General features: G+C 34.5%; 1 protein-coding gene across 1 annotated transcript in view; it reads right to left on the reverse strand.

The window, feature by feature from the left end:
* Nucleotides 1-23,315, reverse strand: part of LOC121377854 — a 108,670-nt gene that overhangs the window by 37,278 nt on the left and 48,077 nt on the right. The window contains exons 3-7 of the mRNA XM_041505952.1: nt 10,203-10,217; nt 6,060-6,075; nt 2,553-2,731; nt 1,872-2,026; nt 651-729 (exon numbers count right to left, since the gene is read on the reverse strand). Coding sequence (XP_041361886.1) covers nt 651-729; nt 1,872-2,026; nt 2,553-2,731; nt 6,060-6,075; nt 10,203-10,217 — 444 coding nt within the window. The remainder of the gene's footprint in view (nt 1-650; nt 730-1,871; nt 2,027-2,552; nt 2,732-6,059; nt 6,076-10,202; nt 10,218-23,315) is intronic.

The raw sequence follows: 23,315 nt of genomic DNA on the forward strand, positions 1-23,315 counted from the left end.
TGTGTTATCAAAAATAATGCATGGTGTTCTCACCAACAGGAGTGTAAGAAATTTAAATTGATCAAACTAAATATTGGTTTAAACAATATTTATTACTGCCGCATTTGTGGTTTTGGGGATTAGCGAACAAAATATTAGCAGCAAACTGATAGACAAACAGAACTTACTTTTTTCTTATTTATACAAAGCAAAATGTTCTGTAGAAAAAATTAAAATAAAATAAATGTAAAATCATAACATGAATTCTGTAAAAGTAAATGTTTATTATAGCCATAAGCTAGATGGGTTTTTTAAAAACTGTTTTCTGCATTTGAGTTGTGAAAATGATTGAATAATCCACCTTCAAAACGGCAAGACAATTTTTTTTTAAATAAATAAACAAACAAACAAACAAATAAAATTTAAATAAAAATTACAATAAATAAATAAAATAAAATATATATAAATAAATAAATTTAACAAAACAAAACAAAATAAATAATTAAATAAATAAATAAATAAATAAATAAAAATAAAATAAAATAATTTTTTTAAATAAATAAATAAATATAAATAAATAAATAAATAAAAAAGATTCAAAAAAATAAAAAAATAAATAAAAAAAACTAACTTCAAAAAAATAAAAATAATAATTGATTTTTAAATCTTACTTTATATGATGTCCTGTGTGCACCCATCCTATTTTCTTTTCCTGAGCATTGATTTCTGAGTAAAACAGAGGACGCATCCCTGCAACAAAACACACACACACACATACACAAACACATACACACAGTGTGTACTCCTGACACAATACTACACAACAATATTACAGTCCGTCCCATGGCGAACGCCTTTTTTCATTCTATGACATTTAATACAAGTTATTTATTTCTGAGCTGATTGATTTGTAAATTGCACACAATTTTTTTTTTTTTTTTGTTATTTCCAAAACACTTTTATTTTTCTTGTTACGTCAAACAAAACTGAAATTAATAGCAAAAAAGTTTTTTATAGAATGATGGGACAGACTATATAGATACCATTTATGATACAAGTTGTTTTAAAAATGTGTCTATCAGTAAGAAGCAAAAGCAAGTTGGATACATTTTCAGCAACTACTTGTTAGATAAATGGTTAAGTTACATGTATATTTAATAGACAGAAACTGGCATCAGTAGTGTTAATTTCAGTGGACAGTTAAGCTTAAACCCAGTGTGTACTATATACAGAGAGAATATTACTGGAAAGCCATTAGATACCATTTATGTTACAAGTTGTTTTAACCATGTATCTACCATTAAAAAAACTAATTGTGAGATAACTGGTATTTAATGGACATAGAAATTTATATCTCTTTAAGCCATTGGACACAAGGCTGGTAGGTACTGGGTTCATAGCCTGGTACCGGCTCCCACCCAAAGCAAGTTTTAACGATTGAATTGGTATGTATAAGAACATTACACTGACTTCTCTCTCACTAACCACTAACAACTAAACCACTGTCCTGGACAGACAGCCCAGGTAGCTGAGGTGTGTTCCCAGGATAGTGTGCTTTAACCTTTATTGGATATAAGCACACAAATAATTTGAAATGAATGAATACATTTCTTGTTTTTTAAGTTATTTACAGTTTTGCATAGTTGAATTGTAATATGTAAAAGATATAAATAGAAACTGGTATCAGTACTATTAATTTCAGTGGACAGTTTGGCTTAAACATCAAGGTCATCACATAATGACTTCCATCAAAATAGCACCAGCATGGGTAAGCATCACATTAATCACAATTACATGTACTTGTGTTAGTGTTAAATATACTTTATCTTATTATTTTGAGATTTATAATGATAAAAACATCCAGTGTAACCAAATGGTGTTGATGAAGTTACCATAGTTGTAGAGGCTGTCGCGCTTGAGGAGGTTGACGATGCGGAACTTGTACGTGACGCCGGGCACAGCGTTCTGCACGCGGAAGTAGAACCACTGAGTGTGACGCGTTGTGTACAGGTCCGTCTTTAGCACCAATTCATATTCATATTGACCTCTAAAAATATACATATTCAAATTGACCTCTGAAAATATACATAATCACACTGACCTCTGAAAATATACATGTTCACACTGACCTCTAAAAAATATAGTCATATCGCTGAAAATATACATATTCATATTGACATCTGCAAATATTCAAATTATGACTGACCTCTGAAAATATATATATTCACAATGACCTTTGAAAATATACATATTCATATTGACCTCTGAAAATATAGATATTTATATTGATCTCTGAAAATATACATATTCAAACTGACCTCTGAAAACATATATATTCATATTGACCTTTGAAAACATACCTAGTAATGATTGTTAAATATCAAAGTTACAGTCCCCAAACCTTTTACACAATTCCATATTGAGTAGGGAAATTGTTTGGGCAGGAGAGAGTGGGGGTGGGATACTGAATGCATATAATACAGTTTTTAATATTAATTTATTTATAAAATTATTCATGTCAATGATATCAATTTATATCTCTGTAATATATGTAGATAACTATAAAAACTTACATTCTCCTAGCCTGTCGTAAATTTCCGCTTTCAAATCTGGACTCAAAGACTAAATTTGGCACACAACCCTCTGGCACAACTTGCGGAATTGTCTCCCTTGGACTACGCTCTGAGTCGTACGCTACTAGAACACCGCGCCATTTTCCTGTGAACTGAGTTACTTGATTGTCGATTGTTCTCTCAGATACTGAAAAATATCACAAAACAAAGATCTATGCAATCAGTACAGTTTACTTTTTAATTAATGTCATAAATAAACAGAAGTCAAAGTCACGAAGTGTGGGTGTGGGACCGTGGGTAATTTTAGGCATGCTTCCATCAGATAATTGTTTAAGCTTGCCTGTTGTGGACACAAGCTCGGACTTTGCCACAGAGTTCTGTCCATGACACACTCATGAAATGAGTTTGTGAGTGTTTTTATTTCCTGAATGTAGTGATGTGATTAAAGTCTCAGATCTGTTCCAGCCCGTGAAAATAGACAAACGTTTGGTTAATCTACAAACAAGGGGCCTCATTCACAGAGCTCTCTTAGGCTCTGCTAGACAACAAAGCATCCTCTTTGTAAGTCTTTTAACATTGCACTGTGAGATCTGTCTTCTATAGAGATATGGGGCCTAATTCACAAAGGTCTCTTAGGCTCTGCTAGACAACAAAGCATCCTCTTTGTAAGTCTTTTAGCATTGCACTGCGAGATCTGTCTTCTATAGAGATATGGGGCCTAATTCACAAAGGTCTCTTAGGCTCTGCTAGACAACAAAGCATCCTCTTTGTAAGTCTTTTAACATTGCACTGTGAGATCTGTCTTCTATAGAGATATGGGGCCTAATTCACAAAGGTCTCTTAGGCTCTGCTAGACAACAAAGCATCCTCTTTGTAAGTCTTTTAACATTGCACTGTGAGATCTGTCTTCTATAGAGATATGGGGCCTAATTCACAAAGGTCTCTTAGGCTCTGCTAGACAACAAAGCATCCTCTTTGTAAGTCTTTTAACATTGCACTGCGAGATCTGTCTTCTATAGAGATATGGGGCCTAATTCACAAAGGTCTCTTAGGCTCTGCTAGACAACAAAGCATCCTCTTTGTAAGTCTTTTAACATTGCACTGTGAGATCTGTCTTCTATAGAGATATGGGGCCTAATTCACAAAGGTCTCTTAGGCTCTGCTAGACAACAAAGCATCCTCTTTGTAAGTCTTTTAACATTGCACTGTGAGATCTGTCTTCTATAGAGATATGGGGCCTAATTCACAAAGGTCTCTTAGGCTCTGCTAGACAACAAAGCATCCTCTTTGTAAGTCTTTTAGCATTGCACTGCGAGATCTGTCTTCTATAGAGATATGGGGCCTAATTCACAAAGGTCTCTTAGGCTCTGCTAGACAACAAAGCATCCTCTTTGTAAGTCTTTTAACATTGCACTGTGAGATCTGTCTTCTATAGAGATATGGGGCCTAATTCACAAAGGTCTCTTAGGCTCTGCTAGACAACAAAGCATCCTCTTTGTAAGTCTTTTAACATTGCACTGTGAGATCTGTCTTCTATAGAGATATGGGGCCTAATTCACAAAGGTCTCTTAGGCTCTGCTAGACAACAAAGCATCCTCTTTGTAAGTCTTTTAACATTGCACTGTGAGATCTGTCTTCTATAGAGATATGGGGCCTAATTCACAAAGGTCTCTTAGGCTCTGCTAGACAACAAAGCATCCTCTTTGTAAGTCTTTTAGCATTGCACTGTGAGATCTGTCTTCTATAGAGATATGGGGCCTAATTCACAAAGGTCTCTTAGGCTCTGCTAGACAACAAAGTATCCTCTTTGTAAGTCTTTTAACATTGCACTGTGAGATCTGTCTTCTATAGAGATATGGGGCCTAATTCACAAAGGTCTCTTAGGCTCTGCTAGACAACAAAGCATCCTCTTTGTAAGTCTTTTAACATTGCACTGCGAGATCTGTCTTCTATAGAGATATGGGGCCTAATTCACAAAGGTCTCTTAGGCTCTGCTAGACAACAAAGCATCCTCTTTGTAAGTCTTTTAGCATTGCACTGTGAGATCTGTCTTCTATAGAGATATGGGGCCTAATTCACAAAGCTCTCTCAGGCTCTGCTAGACAACAAAGCATCCTCTTTGTAAGTCTTTTAACATTGCACTGTGAGATCTGTCTTCTATAGAGATATGGGGCCTAATTCACAAAGGTCTCTTAGGCTCTGCTAGACAACAAAGTATCCTCTTTGTAAGTCTTTTAACATTGCACTGTGAGATCTGTCTTCTATAGAGATATGGGGCCTAATTCACAAAGGTCTCTTAGGCTCTGCTAGACAACAAAGCATCCTCTTTGTAAGTCTTTTAACATTGCACTGTGAGATCTGTCTTCTATAGAGATATGGGGCCTAATTCACAAAGCTCTCTTAGGCTTTGCTAGACAACAAAGCATCCTCTTTGTAAGTCTTTTAGCATTGCACTGCAACTCTTGGTTTCGAGTGGTTAAAGGTACAGAGCCTAGTTTCAACCCGTGAAAATGGACACTAAGTTTAGCTGATCTACAAATATGCGCAACACATTTGGATAAAGGTATAGCATAGTGAAGCTAAAATCTCTGATGTTTAAATGGGGAAATGCCATCTATAAATAACTTGAGCTTATCTCAATAACTATTAATTCTCAGATGAACATGTGTTTTTAGAATTATAAAAAATGCATTTTGGGGTATTACAAAAACCTGGATGACCAGAAACACTTCAGGTGTACGAAAACAAATATTCTAAATAATAAAATGTAAGTACAGTCAAACTTTGATCATTCCACTTTCGATCTTTCGAAAACTTCAATCTCTCGATCTGAAGCAACGGTCCCGGCTGAGTTGCTATACAAACTAGTAATAACGACCTTCGAAAACTCAAACTTCGAAAACTCGATAAACTCGATCTAATTCTTTGGTCCCGCCATAAAGATTTTATAGAGTATGCACCTCTAAAACTCGACGCATGTAGATTGATCAAACTGTCATTGCTAATAGTATTTTAAAGATGAATGTATTGTTAATCATGTCAATCAAGCGAAGCGCGTCTGTCTCGGGTGGTCTTGGCTGTCGAGGCTTACGGTGATAATTACAAAATAATAGATCGCCGACTACGCGGAACGAAATGATCCTGTGTATGTATCATGGAATGTATGTTTTTGAAATAATTTTCACAATTTGTATGTTTATCATTATTTATGTTCCTCTGATGCCACCGAATGGGAGCCATGAGAGTAAATAAAGTTCTGTCCTGTTCTGTTCCAGTAGTCGGTATTCGTCCGTGGTGGAGAGCCTCGCTACGTAATACTTAATTACAGACACAGTCTGGTAACTTCAAAGAGCATTTGTAATCATTGAATGTACCACAGGCATCGAAGATGCCAACAGCTGGGGTGGGGTGGGATGGGATGAGATGGGGTGGCGTGGGGTAAGGTGACTGATATATTAATTCGCCTTTCAACTGGGGATGCATAGTTTTAAGAGTTCAAAGGTAGGCAGTGAAACGTACATTACTTGCAATATTAAGTGAAATCAGCCAGCTGCAATGCTGCAACCAGCTGCAATGCAGTTTCAGATTTGTACTCTTATATATTAATTTCGAAAACTCGAACTCCCTGAAACTCGAACTATTTCCTCGTCCTCTTCAGGATCGAGTTATCGAAGTTTGACTGTAGTTATAATTTAAATGATCAAAAACAGCTTTAATAGTGAAAAATAGGCTGCAGTGTTTAAAAACTAGGGTCAGCCAATGCAGGCTAGTCCAGTCAACAGTCATCCAAAAAATAGTTTTATGTGTACTTTCCCAATAGACAGGACAATACATTCCACAATCATGACTGGTATATCAAATGGTGTCGTATGTGCTGTCCTGTCTGTGGAAAAGTGAATATAAAAAATGGGAAAATGTAGCAGGTATCAGAATTACCAAATGTTTGACATCCATTAGCTGATGATTAATGAATCAGTGTGTTGTGCTTTACTGGTGTCATAAAAAAAAACCCACAAAAAGCCCCTACAACTTTACTTTATTTTTCCTGTAAAATGATCATGGTGAGAAAATCATAGAGTCACAAGATTTTTCACAGATCGGTTTGCACCAGAATATTCTTAATGAATTCTCAACAAATCTCTATTACAATGTCAGTATAGAAATACGACATTAAAAAAGATCCATTTCATTGACATGTGATCTTGAATCAATTCTATCAATCATAATTTTCAACAAGTCTTAGCTTTTATAGAGACTATAACAAGAAAAAAACATCAACGTCACAAGGCATTAAATCATTCACACATTAATTTTCCTACAGAGAGGGAAAAAAAATGTTTCTATAGCTATTACTCAATATCCACTTGCGGTCAACACCCTGAAAACCGATCTGTCACGATGCTAATGTGTTCTTACCACACAAGAAAGTGATTACATTACGTTAGTGATCAATAGACTCAGGCTGTTCAGGATTATTGTTCCACCGTAACTGTGTAGTTCTTTTTAAAAGTTTGTTTTGTTTAACAACACCACTAGAGCACATTGATTTATTAATCATCAACTATTGGATGTCAAACATTTTGTAATTTTGATATGTATAGAGAGGAAACCCACCAAATTTTCTTCATTAGTAGCAAGAGATCTTTTATATACACCATCCCACAGACAGGATAGCACATACCACAGACTTTGATATTTTAGTCGAGGTGCACTGGCTGCAACGAGAAACAGCCCAATGGACCCACTGACAGGGATCGATCCCAGACCGACCACACAAGAGAGCAATTACATTAGTGAGATATCAATAGACTCAGGCTTTTTAGGGTTATTGATCGGAATAAATGGTGTACAGGTAGTTCTTTTAAATTTATTTTCATTCTTATATCCACTTAAATATTAACTTTATAATAAAATAAAGTAAAAACAGTCAAAATAGTTTTTTGCTAAGATGTAGTCAAAAAAAAAAAAAAAAAAAATGAGTAGATGACATGTTTTCATTTCCAATAAAGGCTATTTCAATTTTATAACAATTATTGAAAATCCTGCATTAAATTAGCTTTTTTGTTAAAAAGAAAAACGTCCTTAGAATAGTGACATAATTCAAAATGATTTTCTCCAACTGCAGCTGTGTAATACAATAACATACTGAAAATCATCATGAATGATGTCATGTAATGATGTTAACTTTGTTTTTCAATAAAGTTTGGAATGTTTAATGTAGGTATTGGCCTTAAACTAACTCACTGAGTCATTAAAACTCACACGTGGTTGGAAGCCAGTACTGGGAGGGCAACCCAGTACCTGTGAAGGCTGGTAACTAATTCTCTTTTACTAACAACCAACCATCAACTCTCTGTCCTGGACAGCCCCAATAGCTGAGGTGTGTATTCACAGGACAGCATGCTTGAATAACTGGATATTAATTGATGAATTAATTGTTAAAAATTATGATTGATAAAATTTATTTAAGATTAGAGCTGAATGAAATTATTTCAGGGTTTTTTTAGGTCATATTTCTATACAGACATTGTACCGGTAATTGAGATTTGTTGAGAAATTATTATTAAGAACATTCTGGTGTAAATCATTTTGTGAAAATTTCTTTGACTTTTTATTTTTCTCACCATTGTTCTTTTACACGAAAAGTAAAGTAAAGTTGCTGTTGTTGTTGTTGTTTTGGGGGTCGGTTAACAACACAATTAGAGCACATTGATCAATTAACCATAAGCATTTGGTCATTAATTAATTAATTAATTAATTTACAATCAAATGAATGAATGAATGGATGAATGGATGATTGGATGAATGGATGGTTGAATGGATGAATGGATGACTGGATGCATGGATGCATGAATGAATGAATGAATGAATGAATGAATGAATGAATGAACAAACAAGTTTAGTATAAGTCTACGACATATGTACACCAGTGTCTCTATTTCTAATCATAATTGAAACCATGCACCATCTTGGACTGACAGTCCAGATGGCTGAGCTATGTTCCAAGACAGTGTGCTTACACATTAACTAGATATAACAATGTAAATAGATTAGTAATATGATGAATAACTAATTATGAATGTAGAAATTCTATTTATAAAACTGACAAAACAACACAAAACAAATAAAGACATTTTTTTTTTAATTTACATTAAAAACCCACAACTATTATCTACACAACCTACCTTCATTCTCAGGATCACTAACTGCTAGCGGTTCTGCTTCATTTGGACAAGTTGCAATATGTAGAGGAGAAGTTAGTATCTCCGTGTCATAGGACCGCGGCCAGTACGGCCCATACGGCCAGAACTTTATATCGGGCGGCCTGGTTTTGTACTTGTTAATGTACTCCTCCAGTTGTTGAGAATACGACACATAGCCAACCTTACTAGTAATGGGCGGGGCATCGCTCTCACTGTTTGAATCAACAAAATAATTCTCCATCTTGCTTCCAACCATTGTTGCTAATGGCTGCCACCATATTTGAACCAAAAACCTTTTTGAGTGCTTTTGTTTGTCCGATTTATCATGCAATCACTCGACAACTTTTAAATTCCGATACAACTTTCTTTAACAGACCATAGATGAATAGTATCTTTCATTTTTGCTGTTTTTGAAATTCATTCTTATCATTCTGAAAACATTTTAACAAAATAAATTCCAAACCTAAAAACATATTATCTACGTTTCTAATTCTTAAAGAGCAATGTTTTAACCATTTTACAAATAGTAATAATTATAAAAATTTCAAAAAAGTAATTACTGTACCACTTCACAAATAGTAATTACTTTTCAACTTCACAAACAACGATGACTTTTCCAGTTGACAAATAGGAACTACTTTCCATATACCAAATAGGAACTAATTTCCACTTCACAAATAGGTACTACTTTTAACGTCACAAACAGGATCTATTTTCCATGTAAAAAATGGAAACTACATTTTACTTCACAAATATAAATTATTTTCCAGTTCACAAACTTCAACTATTTTTCCACTTCAACAATAGTAACAATTTGTCCATGTCATAAAACAATTACATGTAGTTTCCACTTCATAACTAGCAAACACTAATTTCTTCCATATACAGAAATTATTTTTTTTAAAACTACTTCCCACTTCACAGATATGATTTAATATATTTCACATCACAAATCAAAAATATTTCCATTTCACAAATAGAAGAAATAATATTTTATATCACAAATAAAAACTACTTCCCACTTCACAGATAGCATTTAATATATTTCACATCACAAACAGAAAATATTTTCCACTTCACAAATAGGAGATATATTTCACATCACAAAAAAACTACTTGCAACATCAAATATAGCAACTACTTTTCATATCACAAAGTAGGAGATATATTTTACACCATAAAAAAAATTACTTTCAACATCAAAAACTATTTTTTCCTCTCACAAATAATTGTTTTAAAAATCAACTTTTACAAACAGCGACTAGCTATCACTACTGTCTTCAAATCTTTTCTTTTTCTTACTGAACTATGAAAAAGCCATGCATATTTACCACTGAGTTTTGTTCTGCTCTACTCTACTCAACATTGTTGAGTAGACTGAAGTAAAAGGATATTACTATACATCTCTACCTGTTCCCTATAGGTAACTTCAATGTTAACTATAAACTGAACAGCTGTGAAGCTAGGTGGAATCTCTATTCCTACACGAACATTAACTTTCAGTAAAATGGTCAAACTTTCAAGAAACCCACATCAACCCGTATTGTCCGGCTGTTAAACATTTCAGCAAACTTAAATTAACCTGAATCTTGAAATACTTCTGCAACTTCCACACACAAAAAAAAAAATGGAAATTCAATAAAATCCGTCACCACTAATATCATTAAACTACGATCTTTCACGCCAATGCTATTGGCAAAAATGACTTCTGGTCTTCGTATCCATACAATAAAATATCAAATAATTTTTTCTGTGTATTTCTGGCTCAGGTCATAAAAGAAAAATTTGCATTGGTTGTTGAGAAAATATTACCAGCCCAAATCAAGGCATTCAAAATGTATTGACACTTCTGCCATTAAGCGGTCCATTTTTCATTGCTGCACCAATAAAAGGTAGTTGTCTGCCAAGTATTACAGGCAACTTGGAAAAAATCGTGGAATAACAATTAGACTAAAACCAATCAATAAATATAAGGGGGAGATAAGGAGAAACTATTTCCTACAGAACAATCCACATATACCTACATGACCTTAGCCCTGCCTAAACATTTATACAAAAGAGGGTAATAAAATTCACATAATCATTTACTAAGGGTTTACAGAAACGGCCATTATGGGCATTTTATTTTCAAAATTGTTTTCTATTATACGATAATCTCGACGGTTGGTTCTGAGAGCATGAGTCGTTTGTGTTACTCAAGAAATAGAAATGCAGTCAAGTGTTAAATGGCCTGAATGGGTATATTTGTTGATACTGTTTCCCATGACACTTCTCTTAGTTTACAAACACAGACGTTGAAAGGTGATTTATTTTTATGTGACTTAATAACTCTTTGTTTTCTCAAGCAGAACACTTTCTTCGGTACCGCCTCTTCTGCTTAAATTAATAAATTAAACCAGTCTTGGTGGAATAGTGGTTAGACCATTCGCTTTAAGGTTACACATCACAATGAATTACATGTATTCCATGCAGTTCAGTAAAATTTCTATGTCAGAATATATTATGTGAAAAATACAACACTGTTAAGAGGGCCATGTGACTACTAATTTTTGGGGAAAAGACTTATGACCACAGTAATTTTTAGAAAAATATTTCAGATGAAATGATAATCTCAAATTTGGTCAGAATTATAGAAAAAATATGATAACGGTTTTTGACACACCAATAAAATTTACTTTTCAAAGAAAAAAGGTATCCTTTTATGACAGAATAATAATACTAATAAAAAATAAACATTTAACAACACCACATGATTTTAATAGGTTATGCAAAAATGAAATGTGTTATCTGACTTTATTTCTGCATAGTCCATAAACGGGTTGCACAAATTTTCCATTCTCAGTGGCCTGTGGTTGGGCTGGGAAAAAAGAGAACAGAGAATGGGTCCACTGAGGGGACTGTGATCAAAGCACCTCAGTGGCCTGTGGTTGGGCTGGGAAAAAAGAGAACAGAGAATGGGTCCACTGAGGGGACTGTGATCAAAGCACCTCAGTGGCCTGTGGTTGGGCTGGGAAAAAAGAGAACAGAGAATGGGTCCACTGAGGGGACTGTGATCAAAGCACCTCAGTGGCCTGTGGTTGAGCTGGGAAAAAAGAGAACAGAGAATGGGTCCACTGAGGGGACTGTGATCAAAGCACCTCAGTGGCCTGTGGTTGGGCTGGGAAAAAAGAGAACAGAGAATGGGTCCACTGAGGGGACTGTGATCAAAGCACCTCAGTGGCCTGTGGTTGGGCTGGGAAAAAAGAGAACAGAGAATGAGTCCACTGAGGGGACTGTGATCAAAGCACGTCAGTGGCCTGTGGTTGGGCTGGGAAAAAAGAGAACAGAGAATGGGTCCACTGAGGGGACTGTGATCAAAGCACCTCAGTGGCCTGTGGTTGGGCTGGGAAAAAAGAGAACAGAGAATGGGTCCACTGAGGGGACTGTGATCAAAGCACCTCAGTGGCCTGTGGTTGAGCTGGGAAAAAAGAGAACAGAGAATGGGTCCACTGAGGGGACTGTGATCAAAGCACCTCAGTGGCCTGTGGTTGGGCTGGGAAAAAAGAGAACAGAGAATGGGTCCACTGAGGGGACTGTGATCAAAGCACCTCAGTGGCCTGTGGTTGGGCTGGGAAAAAAGAGAACAGAGAATGAGTCCACTGAGGGGACTGTGATCAAAGCACGTCAGTGGCCTGTGGTTGGGCTGGGAAAAAAGAGAACAGAGAATGGGTCCACTGAGGGGACTGTGATCAAAGCACCTCAGTGGCCTGTGGTTGGGCTGGGAAAAAAGAGAACAGAGAATGAGTCCACTGAGGGGACTGTGATCAAAGCACGTCAGTGGCCTGTAACAGAGAATGAGTCCACTGAGGGGACTGTGATCAAAGCACCTCAGGTGAGAACACTGAACCAACTGACCTAGATCCCACCCTTTGTTTTATCTATACACAGCCAGATCTTCATAAGTGTCCTTTGATCTACTAGGTAACAGAGAAATGTTTGTATAAGAAAACAACACCTCAGCAAATTTTTTAATTTTTTTTTAATCAGTGATTACCAGTTTTGGTGGTGTAGTGGTTAAGCCATCAGACTACAGGCTGGTAAGTACAGGGTTCGCAGCCCGGTACCAGCTCCCACCCAGAGCGAGTTCTTAAGGGCTCAATGGGTAGGTGTAAGGCCACTACACCCTCTTCTCTCTCACTAACCACTAACAAACTAACAACTAACCCACTGTCCTGGACAGACAGCCCAGATAGCTGAGGTGTGTGCTCAGGACAGCGTGCTTGAACCTTAATTGGATATAAGCACGGAAATAAGTTGAAATGAAATGAAATCAGTAATTATTGGAAATAAAACATATCATTTGTAAATTTGTATGTACTATAAATAAATGAAATGTATTATGTATGTAAAATATACAGTAATTGTGATTCCCAGTCTAAAATGTTAGAAAAAGGAAGAAAGGAAGGAGGAAGAAATAAAGAAAGAATGAAAGAGAAAGGAAGGAAGAATAAACAAAAAATGAAAGAATGAAATAGAAAGAAATGAATATTTAATGACACCTCAGCACATTTTTAAACTAAAGTTATTTGGAATTCAACATATGGATATTTCAACACCTTATTCTAGCCATACACATACACCATTCAAATAACAGCAAAGGGCTTGTTATTTGAATTATCCTAAAGACAGGACAGTACATACCATGGCCTTTACTATATGAGTTATTGAGCAGGTTCATCAAGGAAAATCAATCCTATGACCCATTTTATTACATACCTATGTAATCTTACTACAGTAATAAAGACCATTCTGACTGTGCAATAAAAAAAAATATTTTATTGAATATATATGTAATACAAAATCTCACATGCGTAGTATATGTTCACCCTACTGACATCATATCTTGAGCCAGGACGCTCAGTGTTCTGTCCATTCTACAAAATTTGCCTAACTTTCCAGACAAAACACACTGTGTTATTTAATTAAACTTTTGTTAATAATAATATACAGTAAAACCCCTCGAAAACGGACAGCCATGGAACCAAGAAAAAAGTCTGGTTTGAGGGGTATCTGGTTTACAGAGGTTTCAGTATTGTGGTAAACCGTTTGTTGGTTGGTGTTCTCTACTGATATAGTAACCATGTTGAGAAACGCATCCATTGTTGTTTGGTGTGTTTCACATCTCTGTTTCACAATACTAAAATGAAACACCGTTGACAAATTTTCAAGCAAACCAAGCCAAACAAGTTTACTCTTGGTTACTCTTTATTTTGTTAAATAAACTTTGCAAAGATAAAACAACAACAACAAAAACAGGGTTCAAACAATTGGAAAAATGAATTAAATTCCTAGTTGCTTTGCTGTTCATTGCAGTAATCATGAGACGTACATGTCGGCTATGAAAAGGAGCTCAAGCAAGTTCGTAAGTTAATCTAACTTTGTAACAGTCGAGCTCAGAATAAAGGGAGTACATGTGTTTCCTCCAGTTATTTAAACACCAAAGCTGTTAATTAATCCCTTAATTGGTATTTTTGTCAACTGCATGACAGTGATGCTGGGGCACGCGCACATGTAATTAGCTCTGCGTACGCAATCACGTTATCGGCTGAGTGGGTATTCAAAGTATAAGTAATGCAGTAATGATTGACATCAGTGTGACCGTCCAGTTTTTTTAGGTAAAAATTGCATTAAAGGAACACAATGGGACTAGATAATTTCGTCCAGTGCAGTTTAGAGGGGTTTCCAGTTCAGAGGGGTAAATTTTAGTGTTAAAAGATATGCAAGTCACAGGAATGTCCGGTTTTGAAGGAATTCCGGTTTAATGAGGGTCCGGTTTTGAGGGAATTCTGGTTTAATAAGGGTCCGGTTTTGAGGGAATTCTGGTTTAATGAGGGTCCGGTTTAATGAGGGTCCGGTTTTGAGGGTTTTCACTGTAGTGGGCTCCTCTAAGACTGTGTAAAAATTCACCACTGTCTGACATCAATAGCCAATGAGTAATAAATAATTGTGTTCTAGTGGTGTTGTGAAGCAAAAGAATCTTCAACTTTACACTTTATATAGATATACATGACTAAAAATAACACTAATGCAATTGTGATTGTGCCACTTTAATTTAACACAGGAGTCAAACATGTACCATTTTGATTATTGCATTTTATCATATATATATACCCTTTTAAGATGACCAAAGTCATACATTGCATCAAATACATACACTTCTATAGCCTTCATTGCATCAAATACATTACATTTCTAGTCTTCATTGCATCAAATTCATAGAGGATATTTCAAATATGATTTATATCTCATGTCATGAAGTTTGCAATTATATTTCATTAGTCTAGAGGATATTTCAAATATGATTTATATCTCATGTCATGAAGTCAGCAATTATATTTCATTAGTCTAGAGGATATTTCAAATATGATTTATATCTCATGTCATGAAGTTTGCAATTATATTTCATTAGTCTAGAGGATATTTCAAATATGATTTATATCTCATGTCATGAAGTTTGCAATTATATTTCATTAGTCTAGAGGATATTTCAAATATGATTTATATCTCATGTCATGAAGTCAGCAATTATATTTCATTAGTCTAGAGGATATTTCAAATATGATTTATATCTCATGTCATGAAGTTTGCAATTATATTTCATTAGTCTAGAGGATATTTCAAATATGATTTATATCTCATGTCATGAAGTTTGCAATTATATTTCATTAGTCTAGAGGATATTTCAAATATGATTTATATCTCATGTCATGAAGTCAGCAATTATATCTCATTAGTCGTGCTTGCGCAATGAATGTGATCTGATTGCAAACTTCCTGACATGAGATATAAATCATATTTGACAAAAAAACATGAAATTATCTATTTATTATATATTTTTTGGCAATTTACCTTTATTTTTAAAATGCCAGCAGCAAAATAGTTCCGGCTTCCTTACAGCGAAGATAACACTTTCTACAGTGACGATAATACATTTTAGAGTGAAATAGTGAAAATTTCACTCTAAAATGTGTTATTGTCACTGAGTGACTGATAACACATTTATTTCACTGATATTTTAAGATATTTTACTAAATGTTATATAGTAAATAACTTTCTATGTTCTTGATTGCATCAAATACATTACATTTCTAGTCTTCATTGCATCAAATACATTACATTTTCAAATGTTTCAATGAATTCGGACTCGGAACTCTATTAACATGCCTCTATACCACAGAGGTTTCAGGGATGTCTGTATCAGGTGCAATCTCTGGCATGGCCAGTGACCTACAGTGACCGTGAACAGATTCAACGAAGTGAATATCATGTTTTTTTATCAGATTTTTCTAAAGTTTTCTCACTGTCCACCTTTTCACTTATATGTTCCTCCTGTTCCTTCTTCCTGTCTCTTGATCTTGACCTTGACTTCTGGGGTCGAGTCAGAGAAGCAGACGACAGATAAAGATGAGCTATCATCAGAGATCGCCGTCTCGAGAACTCTCTAACCGGCTCCAGGTTTTGAACCACAATACTCTGTCTCTTTGGAGATCCCTGATGACAGTTCATGTCTGGTGATCTGGAATTGTGGGTGTCCTTGTGCTCCATTTAATAATAATACTTTCTAAAAGTTACTCTTCGTTATAAGTTTTCCCAAACAAGCATGATCTGTCAATGAATATGTCATATGATTTCGAATACTTTTTTTAACATCCAGTTAAATAACACTTTTTAAAAGTTACTATTTGTTACTAGTTCCTCTGAATCACCATGTTCAATCACTGTTTACATCAGATAATTTGGAATTGATGTTTTACTTGTGTGTTCCATATAATATAATACTTTCCAAAAGTTACTCTTCATTATCCAGTTAAACATCCAGTTAAAGAACACTTTCTAAACGTTACTACCACCAAGAACTGCCACTGTTTATATATCAGATTTCCTTGTGTAATATAATACTTTCTAAAAGTTACTCTTCATTATAAATTCTTCCTAACCATCATGATGAGTCACTGTTTAATTCAGAAGATCGAGTTAAATAACACTTTTTAAAGTTACTATTTGTTACTAGTTCCTCTGAATCACTATGAGCAATGACTATTTATATCAGATGATTTGGAATTGTTGTTTTACTTGTGTTCCATATAATATAATACTTTCCAAAAGTTAATCTTCATCATAAATTCTTTCCAGCCATCATGTTGAGTCGCTGCTTAATTCAGATGATTTGAAAATAGGTTTTTTTTACATCCAGTTAAATAACACTTTCTAAAAGTTACTGTTTGTCACTAGTTCCTCTGAGTCTTCCGTCACTGTTTAAATCAGATGATCAGGAGTTGTTTCAGCATCCAGTCAAATAATACGTTCTAAACGTTACTAGTTGTTCTGCAACATCATGCTCTGTCACTGTTTATACCACAAGATCTGGAATAATTCTCTTTAACATCCAGGTAAATGACACGGTCTAACTCTTACTATTTGTTCCTCTGAATCGCCATCGATCCATCACTGTTTATATCAGAACATTTGGAATTGTTTACTTTCATCATCCAATCAAATAATACTTTCTTAAAGTTAGTATTTGTTACTAATTCTGTTTTAACAATACGCTTTGTCACTGTTAATACCAGCTGATTTGGAAAAAAAAATTTATCATCTAATTAAATAGTATTTTCTAAAAGTTACTTAGTTCCGATCATCCACCATTCTACATGTGTAGTCACTTTGGGTAACCTTCTTCACAGTTTATGTCAAAGCAATCTAAATCGGATTTCCTATGATCCGGTAATACTTTCTAAAAGTTAGTTGTTATTACAAATCCTTGAGTATGACAATAAGCCATGGCTTTTCTGAACTCACTAACAATTAATGTCAGAGGTTTTTGAATTTTCTTTATATTCCATGTAATAATACTTTCTAAAAGTTACTCTTTATTACCAGGTTTCCTATTCCACTATAGTCTACCACTCTGGTGAACTTTCCTTATAGCAAATGTCAAAGCACTGAATGTTCTTTATGATCCATTTACTAATACTTTCTAAAAGTGACTATTCATTAACCATTTTTAGTTCAGCCAATGCATTCCATTGCTTGAATGACTCTTTATAGAATTAATGTTTAAATGATGGAGTAGTCATACTTTCCAAGAGTTATTCATTGTTATAAATGTGACCCTGACATCAACAAACCCATTACAAACTACTATTATAGATTGCTAACCTTGTCATTAAAATTACTTTAGTGATGTAGAAAACTATGTTTCTGTGTAGGTTTTATGTTTAAAACCAACAGGGCCTATGTATTACCGGTAGCTATGACATGAATGAGCACAATGACTGTTAAAAAAAAAAACATGTAATATTTTCTACACATCTATATCAACATTCCATTCGAACATTTTGGAAATGTTTTGTTTTCCTACATCAAGGTCAAGTACAGCATATGTATGAACTCATTATTGATTTCCTATGTTAAGGTTACACATAATTATATTTTCTTTCTATTTTTCTGTAGGTGTATATCAGGGTTATATATTGTTTTCTGTAGGTGTATATCAGGGTTATATATTGTTTTCTGTAGGTGTATATCAGGGTTATATATTGTTTTCTGTAGGTGTATATCAGGGTTATATATTTTTTTCTTATTGCTTTTCGGATAAAATGTTAATGTTATCAAGGTCACATATTTCTTAATATTTCTTAACAATTTTGAATGTCAGTTACTTCCTACTAAAATGTCTCCTACATAAAGAGCACAAATGTTTTACTGTTCTTTCTTTGTGGAATCACAAATGTTTTAGTGTTCACCTTTATGACTGAAATTCAGAATTTTCTTTTTGAAGGTCACACAAACAAAACAGCAGCCATTTTTATTTATGATAGTCAGGACATATTGATAACACTAATATTATAATGATTTAAAAACTCATCTACGTTTACAAAGCTGGCACAATACTAATTTAACACTCCATGAATGCAGGTCACATTCTCCTACTTGAAGATGACATCATGCTGATACAAAAATCCATTCAGGTTTATGAAAATGGCGTCACACTGATTCAAAAATCTATTAAAGATGGCAACACACTGATTAAAACATCCATGAAAGTTTTATCTAACTGATTTTAAAATGTGTTAGCATTCTGGTGCAATGCTGATCCAAATCCATGGAAAGTTCATACAACTGATGCCAAACTGATTCACAAATCCATGAAAGTTTTCATAAAACTTGTGTTATACTGATTAAGATGTCCACAACAAGTCACAAAATCGAAGTTCAGTAACACATCTATCATACAGACTTGGAAAAACCTCATTAATATGTTGTCTCACAATGAAACTACGATTTGTATTGTGTTTTCCTCACCCCTCCACCACAGCATTAAACTCTGAGTCTATAGACTCCTAATGAAGCTGTGGTTCCTATTGTCCGTCCCCACAGTCTACTTCAGAAAGTGAAATCTCAACAGGTATTATCCAGTGATCGAACACGTCAGTGAACAGAAGACCGGTTCATATTTCCTCCATTATCACGCAACCTAACAAGGCACACGGTGACATTTCAAAAGGCAAACACCGAATCACGCTTTGTGCAAATAGAAAGGCAATAAAGTAGATCTGTTTTTTCTATCCACAAAGTCAAAATAGTTGTGATTTTAATGTAAGAAATCTTGTTGAAAATTCTTTTTGCACCAAGTCAACATAGATACAACATTATGTAAGAGATATTTTGTTGACAAATCTTCGCACCAACTTAGTGATACTACTATATAAGAAATCTTGCTGAAAAGTCTTCACACCAAGGCAGTAAAGTACACCTGGGTTTTTTCTATCCACAAAGTCAACACAGTGGTGATTTTTTGTAAGAAATCTTGTTGAGACGTCTTCACACCAAGTGAACATGGTTGTAATATTACACAAGATATCTTGTTGACTGATTTCTGTTGACCAAGACAACATGGGAGTAATTTAATACAAGAAATCACACCAGAGAATGTGATTACAGTCCCAAAGGCATGAATTGACTCTTCAAAGAGAAACCAATAAATCTTGTTCTGTGTGTAAATATTACTCCATTCAGTAAAGTGAATCTATTTTTTTGTCCACCAATTCAATGAGGAGATAACTTTGCATAAGAAATTCTGTACGTTAGTAAAACAAAAATCAATCTTCATGTATATATTAGTGTAATAAAGTTTCCATAGCTTTGTATGCAACAATATTTCTGCCTTCTAGCTGAAATGCAGGTAATTTTAAATCAGAAATCTCACTGCTGAATATCAAAAAAATCCAAATGGGCACAACGTGAATCTTCAAAAGGAAATAGCAAAAATCATTCTTTATGTAAATATTAATCTAGTGAAGTCACTCCAGTTTTCTATGCAGAAATCTTCCTGTCCACCATGCCAACATGCTGGAGACTTTATATAATAAATCTGTAGAGAATGTAGTAATAATCAACAAAGGCAAGGAATATCGCTCTTCAAAGGGAAAAGACAAAAACAAATGTAAGTAAATATTAGTCTAGTGAAGTCACTCAAGCTTTCTATATACCAGTTCAGCAGACTTTCTGTCTATTATGCCAACATGTTGTTAACCTTATGTAAGAAATCTGTACATAGTATATTAATAATCCAAACAGGCATAGAAGTGTCACTCTTCAAAAGGGAAAACACTAAAATTATGTAAATATTAGTTTAATAAAGTCATTTGAATTTTCTATGCAGCAACCTTTTTGTTCAATGTTTTATATGGTAGTAATGTCATGTAAAAAAAAATCTGAGGAGAATATTTTAAAAGGTATGGAACATCACTCTTCAAAAGGAGAACACAAAATAGTATTTTCTGCAGATATAATCCTCTAATAACGTTACAGTATTTTTCTGTCCTCAAACATCAGCTCAAAGATAACTTCACATATTATGAAATCTCAGACGAATATATTAATAAAACAAAGATGCCATAAGCGTCACACTTCAAAAGCGAAATACAAAATTGAACTTTCTGTTGATATTCTTCCAATAAAATCACTGCAGTTTTTTATCCACAGAAATCAATGCAGATATAAAGTTATAGTAAGAAGTTTGTTGGAACAATTTCTGTTAGACAATAAAACAGAGAAGAGTTTTTTGCATAAGAAATTCTGCGAAATGATCTCCACTGAATAACAAAAATATCTCAGATTTGATAAGAAATTCCTTTCACCACCCTTTCTGTTATCACTTGATCGTGTCAACATGAAGACAGGTTTGTATATACGGTGAATATTTCCCAGTCTTAAACGTTACCACTGGAAACTCAAGTCAATGTATGGGCTGTAGATATGTTTAGCTTTGTATATGAAATCTCTCTGATGAATATTATACACTCGCATTAAACCACTGGAAACTCAAGTCAGTGTATGTAGATATATCTAGGTTAATATCTGAAATCTCACCAATGTATATTGTACACTCTTATTTGTTACCACTGGAAACACAAGTCAATGTATGAACTGTAGATTTATCTAGGTTTGTATCTAAAATCTCTCCAGTGAATATTATTGGTAAACACTCTTATTTATCATGACTGAAACACAAGTCAATGTATGAACTGTAGATTTATCTTGGTTTGTATCTAAAATCTCTCCAGTGAATATTACTGGAAAACACTCTTATTTATCACAACTGAAACACAAGTCAATGTATGAGCTGTAGATTTATCTTGGTTTACATCTAAAATCTCTCCATTGAATATTATACACTCTCATTTGTTACCACTGGAAACACCAGCCAATGTATGGGCTATAGATCTATCTAGGTTCATATACGAAAGTCTCAACGATGAACATTAAACACTCTTAATAATTTGTTACTATTGGAAACCCGAGCAGACATATATACAGGCTGTCTATAGCTGGATCATTGCAGCCGTTATCAATATATGATCAAGGGCACTGGTATTCTCACAGAAGCCATTGTTCTGAATAAGAAGGCCACTTGAAAAAGTCTCGTGTTGGTGCAGGTGCTTTATATATTGATCCCAACTCATAACAAAGAGAACAAAAATGTATCGTGAGGACGAAATTAACACCAGCTTTGATAAAAGAATGAGGGTATATTGAGTGTATATTTGGGCAGTTTTTTGCCAGGTAGATCGGCTGAAAATGAAAGAAACTGTAATATCAAAACAGGAGAGGGGAGATAATAAATCACTTTGTATTGCAAGTGAAAAGAGAAATGCTTGTTGATTGCCTGTCAAGACAGAAGTTATATCTAGAAGGACCTTGAGATCGATTTTACATTAAGGCCAAAGCTATAAACATTTTGTTTAAAGGGCTACAGTCAGTTTTACATAGATCTGAAACATATTACAAGTGAAAAGAGAAATGCTTGTTGGTTGCCTGTCAAGACAGAAGTTATAACATACGAGTACCGTGAGATTGATTTTACATTAAGGTCAAAGATATATAAACATTTCTTAAAGAGGCATGGTCAGTTTTTACCTAGACAGGCACATGTGCAGGAATTTTAGCATAGGGGGTCTAGACTGTGGCAACTGAATTTTATAGGGAGGTGGGTTATAGATGCTTCCCTGGAAAATATATTGAGAAAAAAAAAATTTGCTTGAGCAGGGAGGAATTTCAACCTCCAAAACCCCATGTCTGCTAGACTTGTAAATATATTAAAATTGAAGAGACAAATGCTTGTTGCTTGCCTGTCAAGACAGATATTATAACATACAAGTACCTTGAGATTGATTTTGCATTAAGGTCGAAGCTATAAAACATTTCTTAAAGAGGCATGTTCAGTTTTTACCCAGACATATGCAGAAATGTTAGCAGAGGGGGTCTAGACTGTGGCAACTGAAGTTTATGGGGGGGAGGGTGTATACATGCTTCCCCAGAAAATATACATGTATTAAGAATTAAATAATTTAGTAGGAAGGGGTTTTGACCCCCAAGACCCTCCCTCATGCACACATGCCTGTTAGAGCTATTGGTTGCTTGTCAAGAAGGAAATTATAACATACAAGTACATTGAGATTGATTTTACATTCGGTTTGAAGTTAAAAACATTTCTTAAAGGGCCTCATTACCATTACCAATATTTATTTACATGCTCATATACCACTAGAGTTTCGAGCATGTCTGTCCCGGGCTCGATCTCTGGATAGCCACAATCTCCCAAATCATCTAATATGGTATTAACTCACTTTGGTGGCTGCTTTAAAACACAAAATTTGCAGCCCTGGAAAATGGCAATCAGCCAATGAAAAAAGCTGTTGCACCTCATTTTTATCTTTATCTACTTTGTTATTATTTGTATTATTTCAATTTATTTTCAAGCTTATGTCCACTTATGGTTCAAGCGTGCTGTTGTGGGATTAAGACTTAATGGGAATTATTCATGAATTGTCAGTAGTTAATGTGTGAGAAGTTGGATACCCTGTCCCTCCCCCATTTGGCTATTGAGATCAATAAACTCAGACAGATTGTAAAACAATGACTGATACTGCATGCACACAGTGCAGCTTAGTAACCTACATAAAATCAATCAATTAATCAATGAAAGCCAGACTTTTACATGATATTTCAATGTCCA

This window comes from Gigantopelta aegis, chromosome 7 (genome assembly GCF_016097555.1).
Source record: "Gigantopelta aegis isolate Gae_Host chromosome 7, Gae_host_genome, whole genome shotgun sequence".
Lineage (NCBI taxonomy): Eukaryota > Metazoa > Mollusca > Gastropoda > Neomphalida > Peltospiridae > Gigantopelta > Gigantopelta aegis.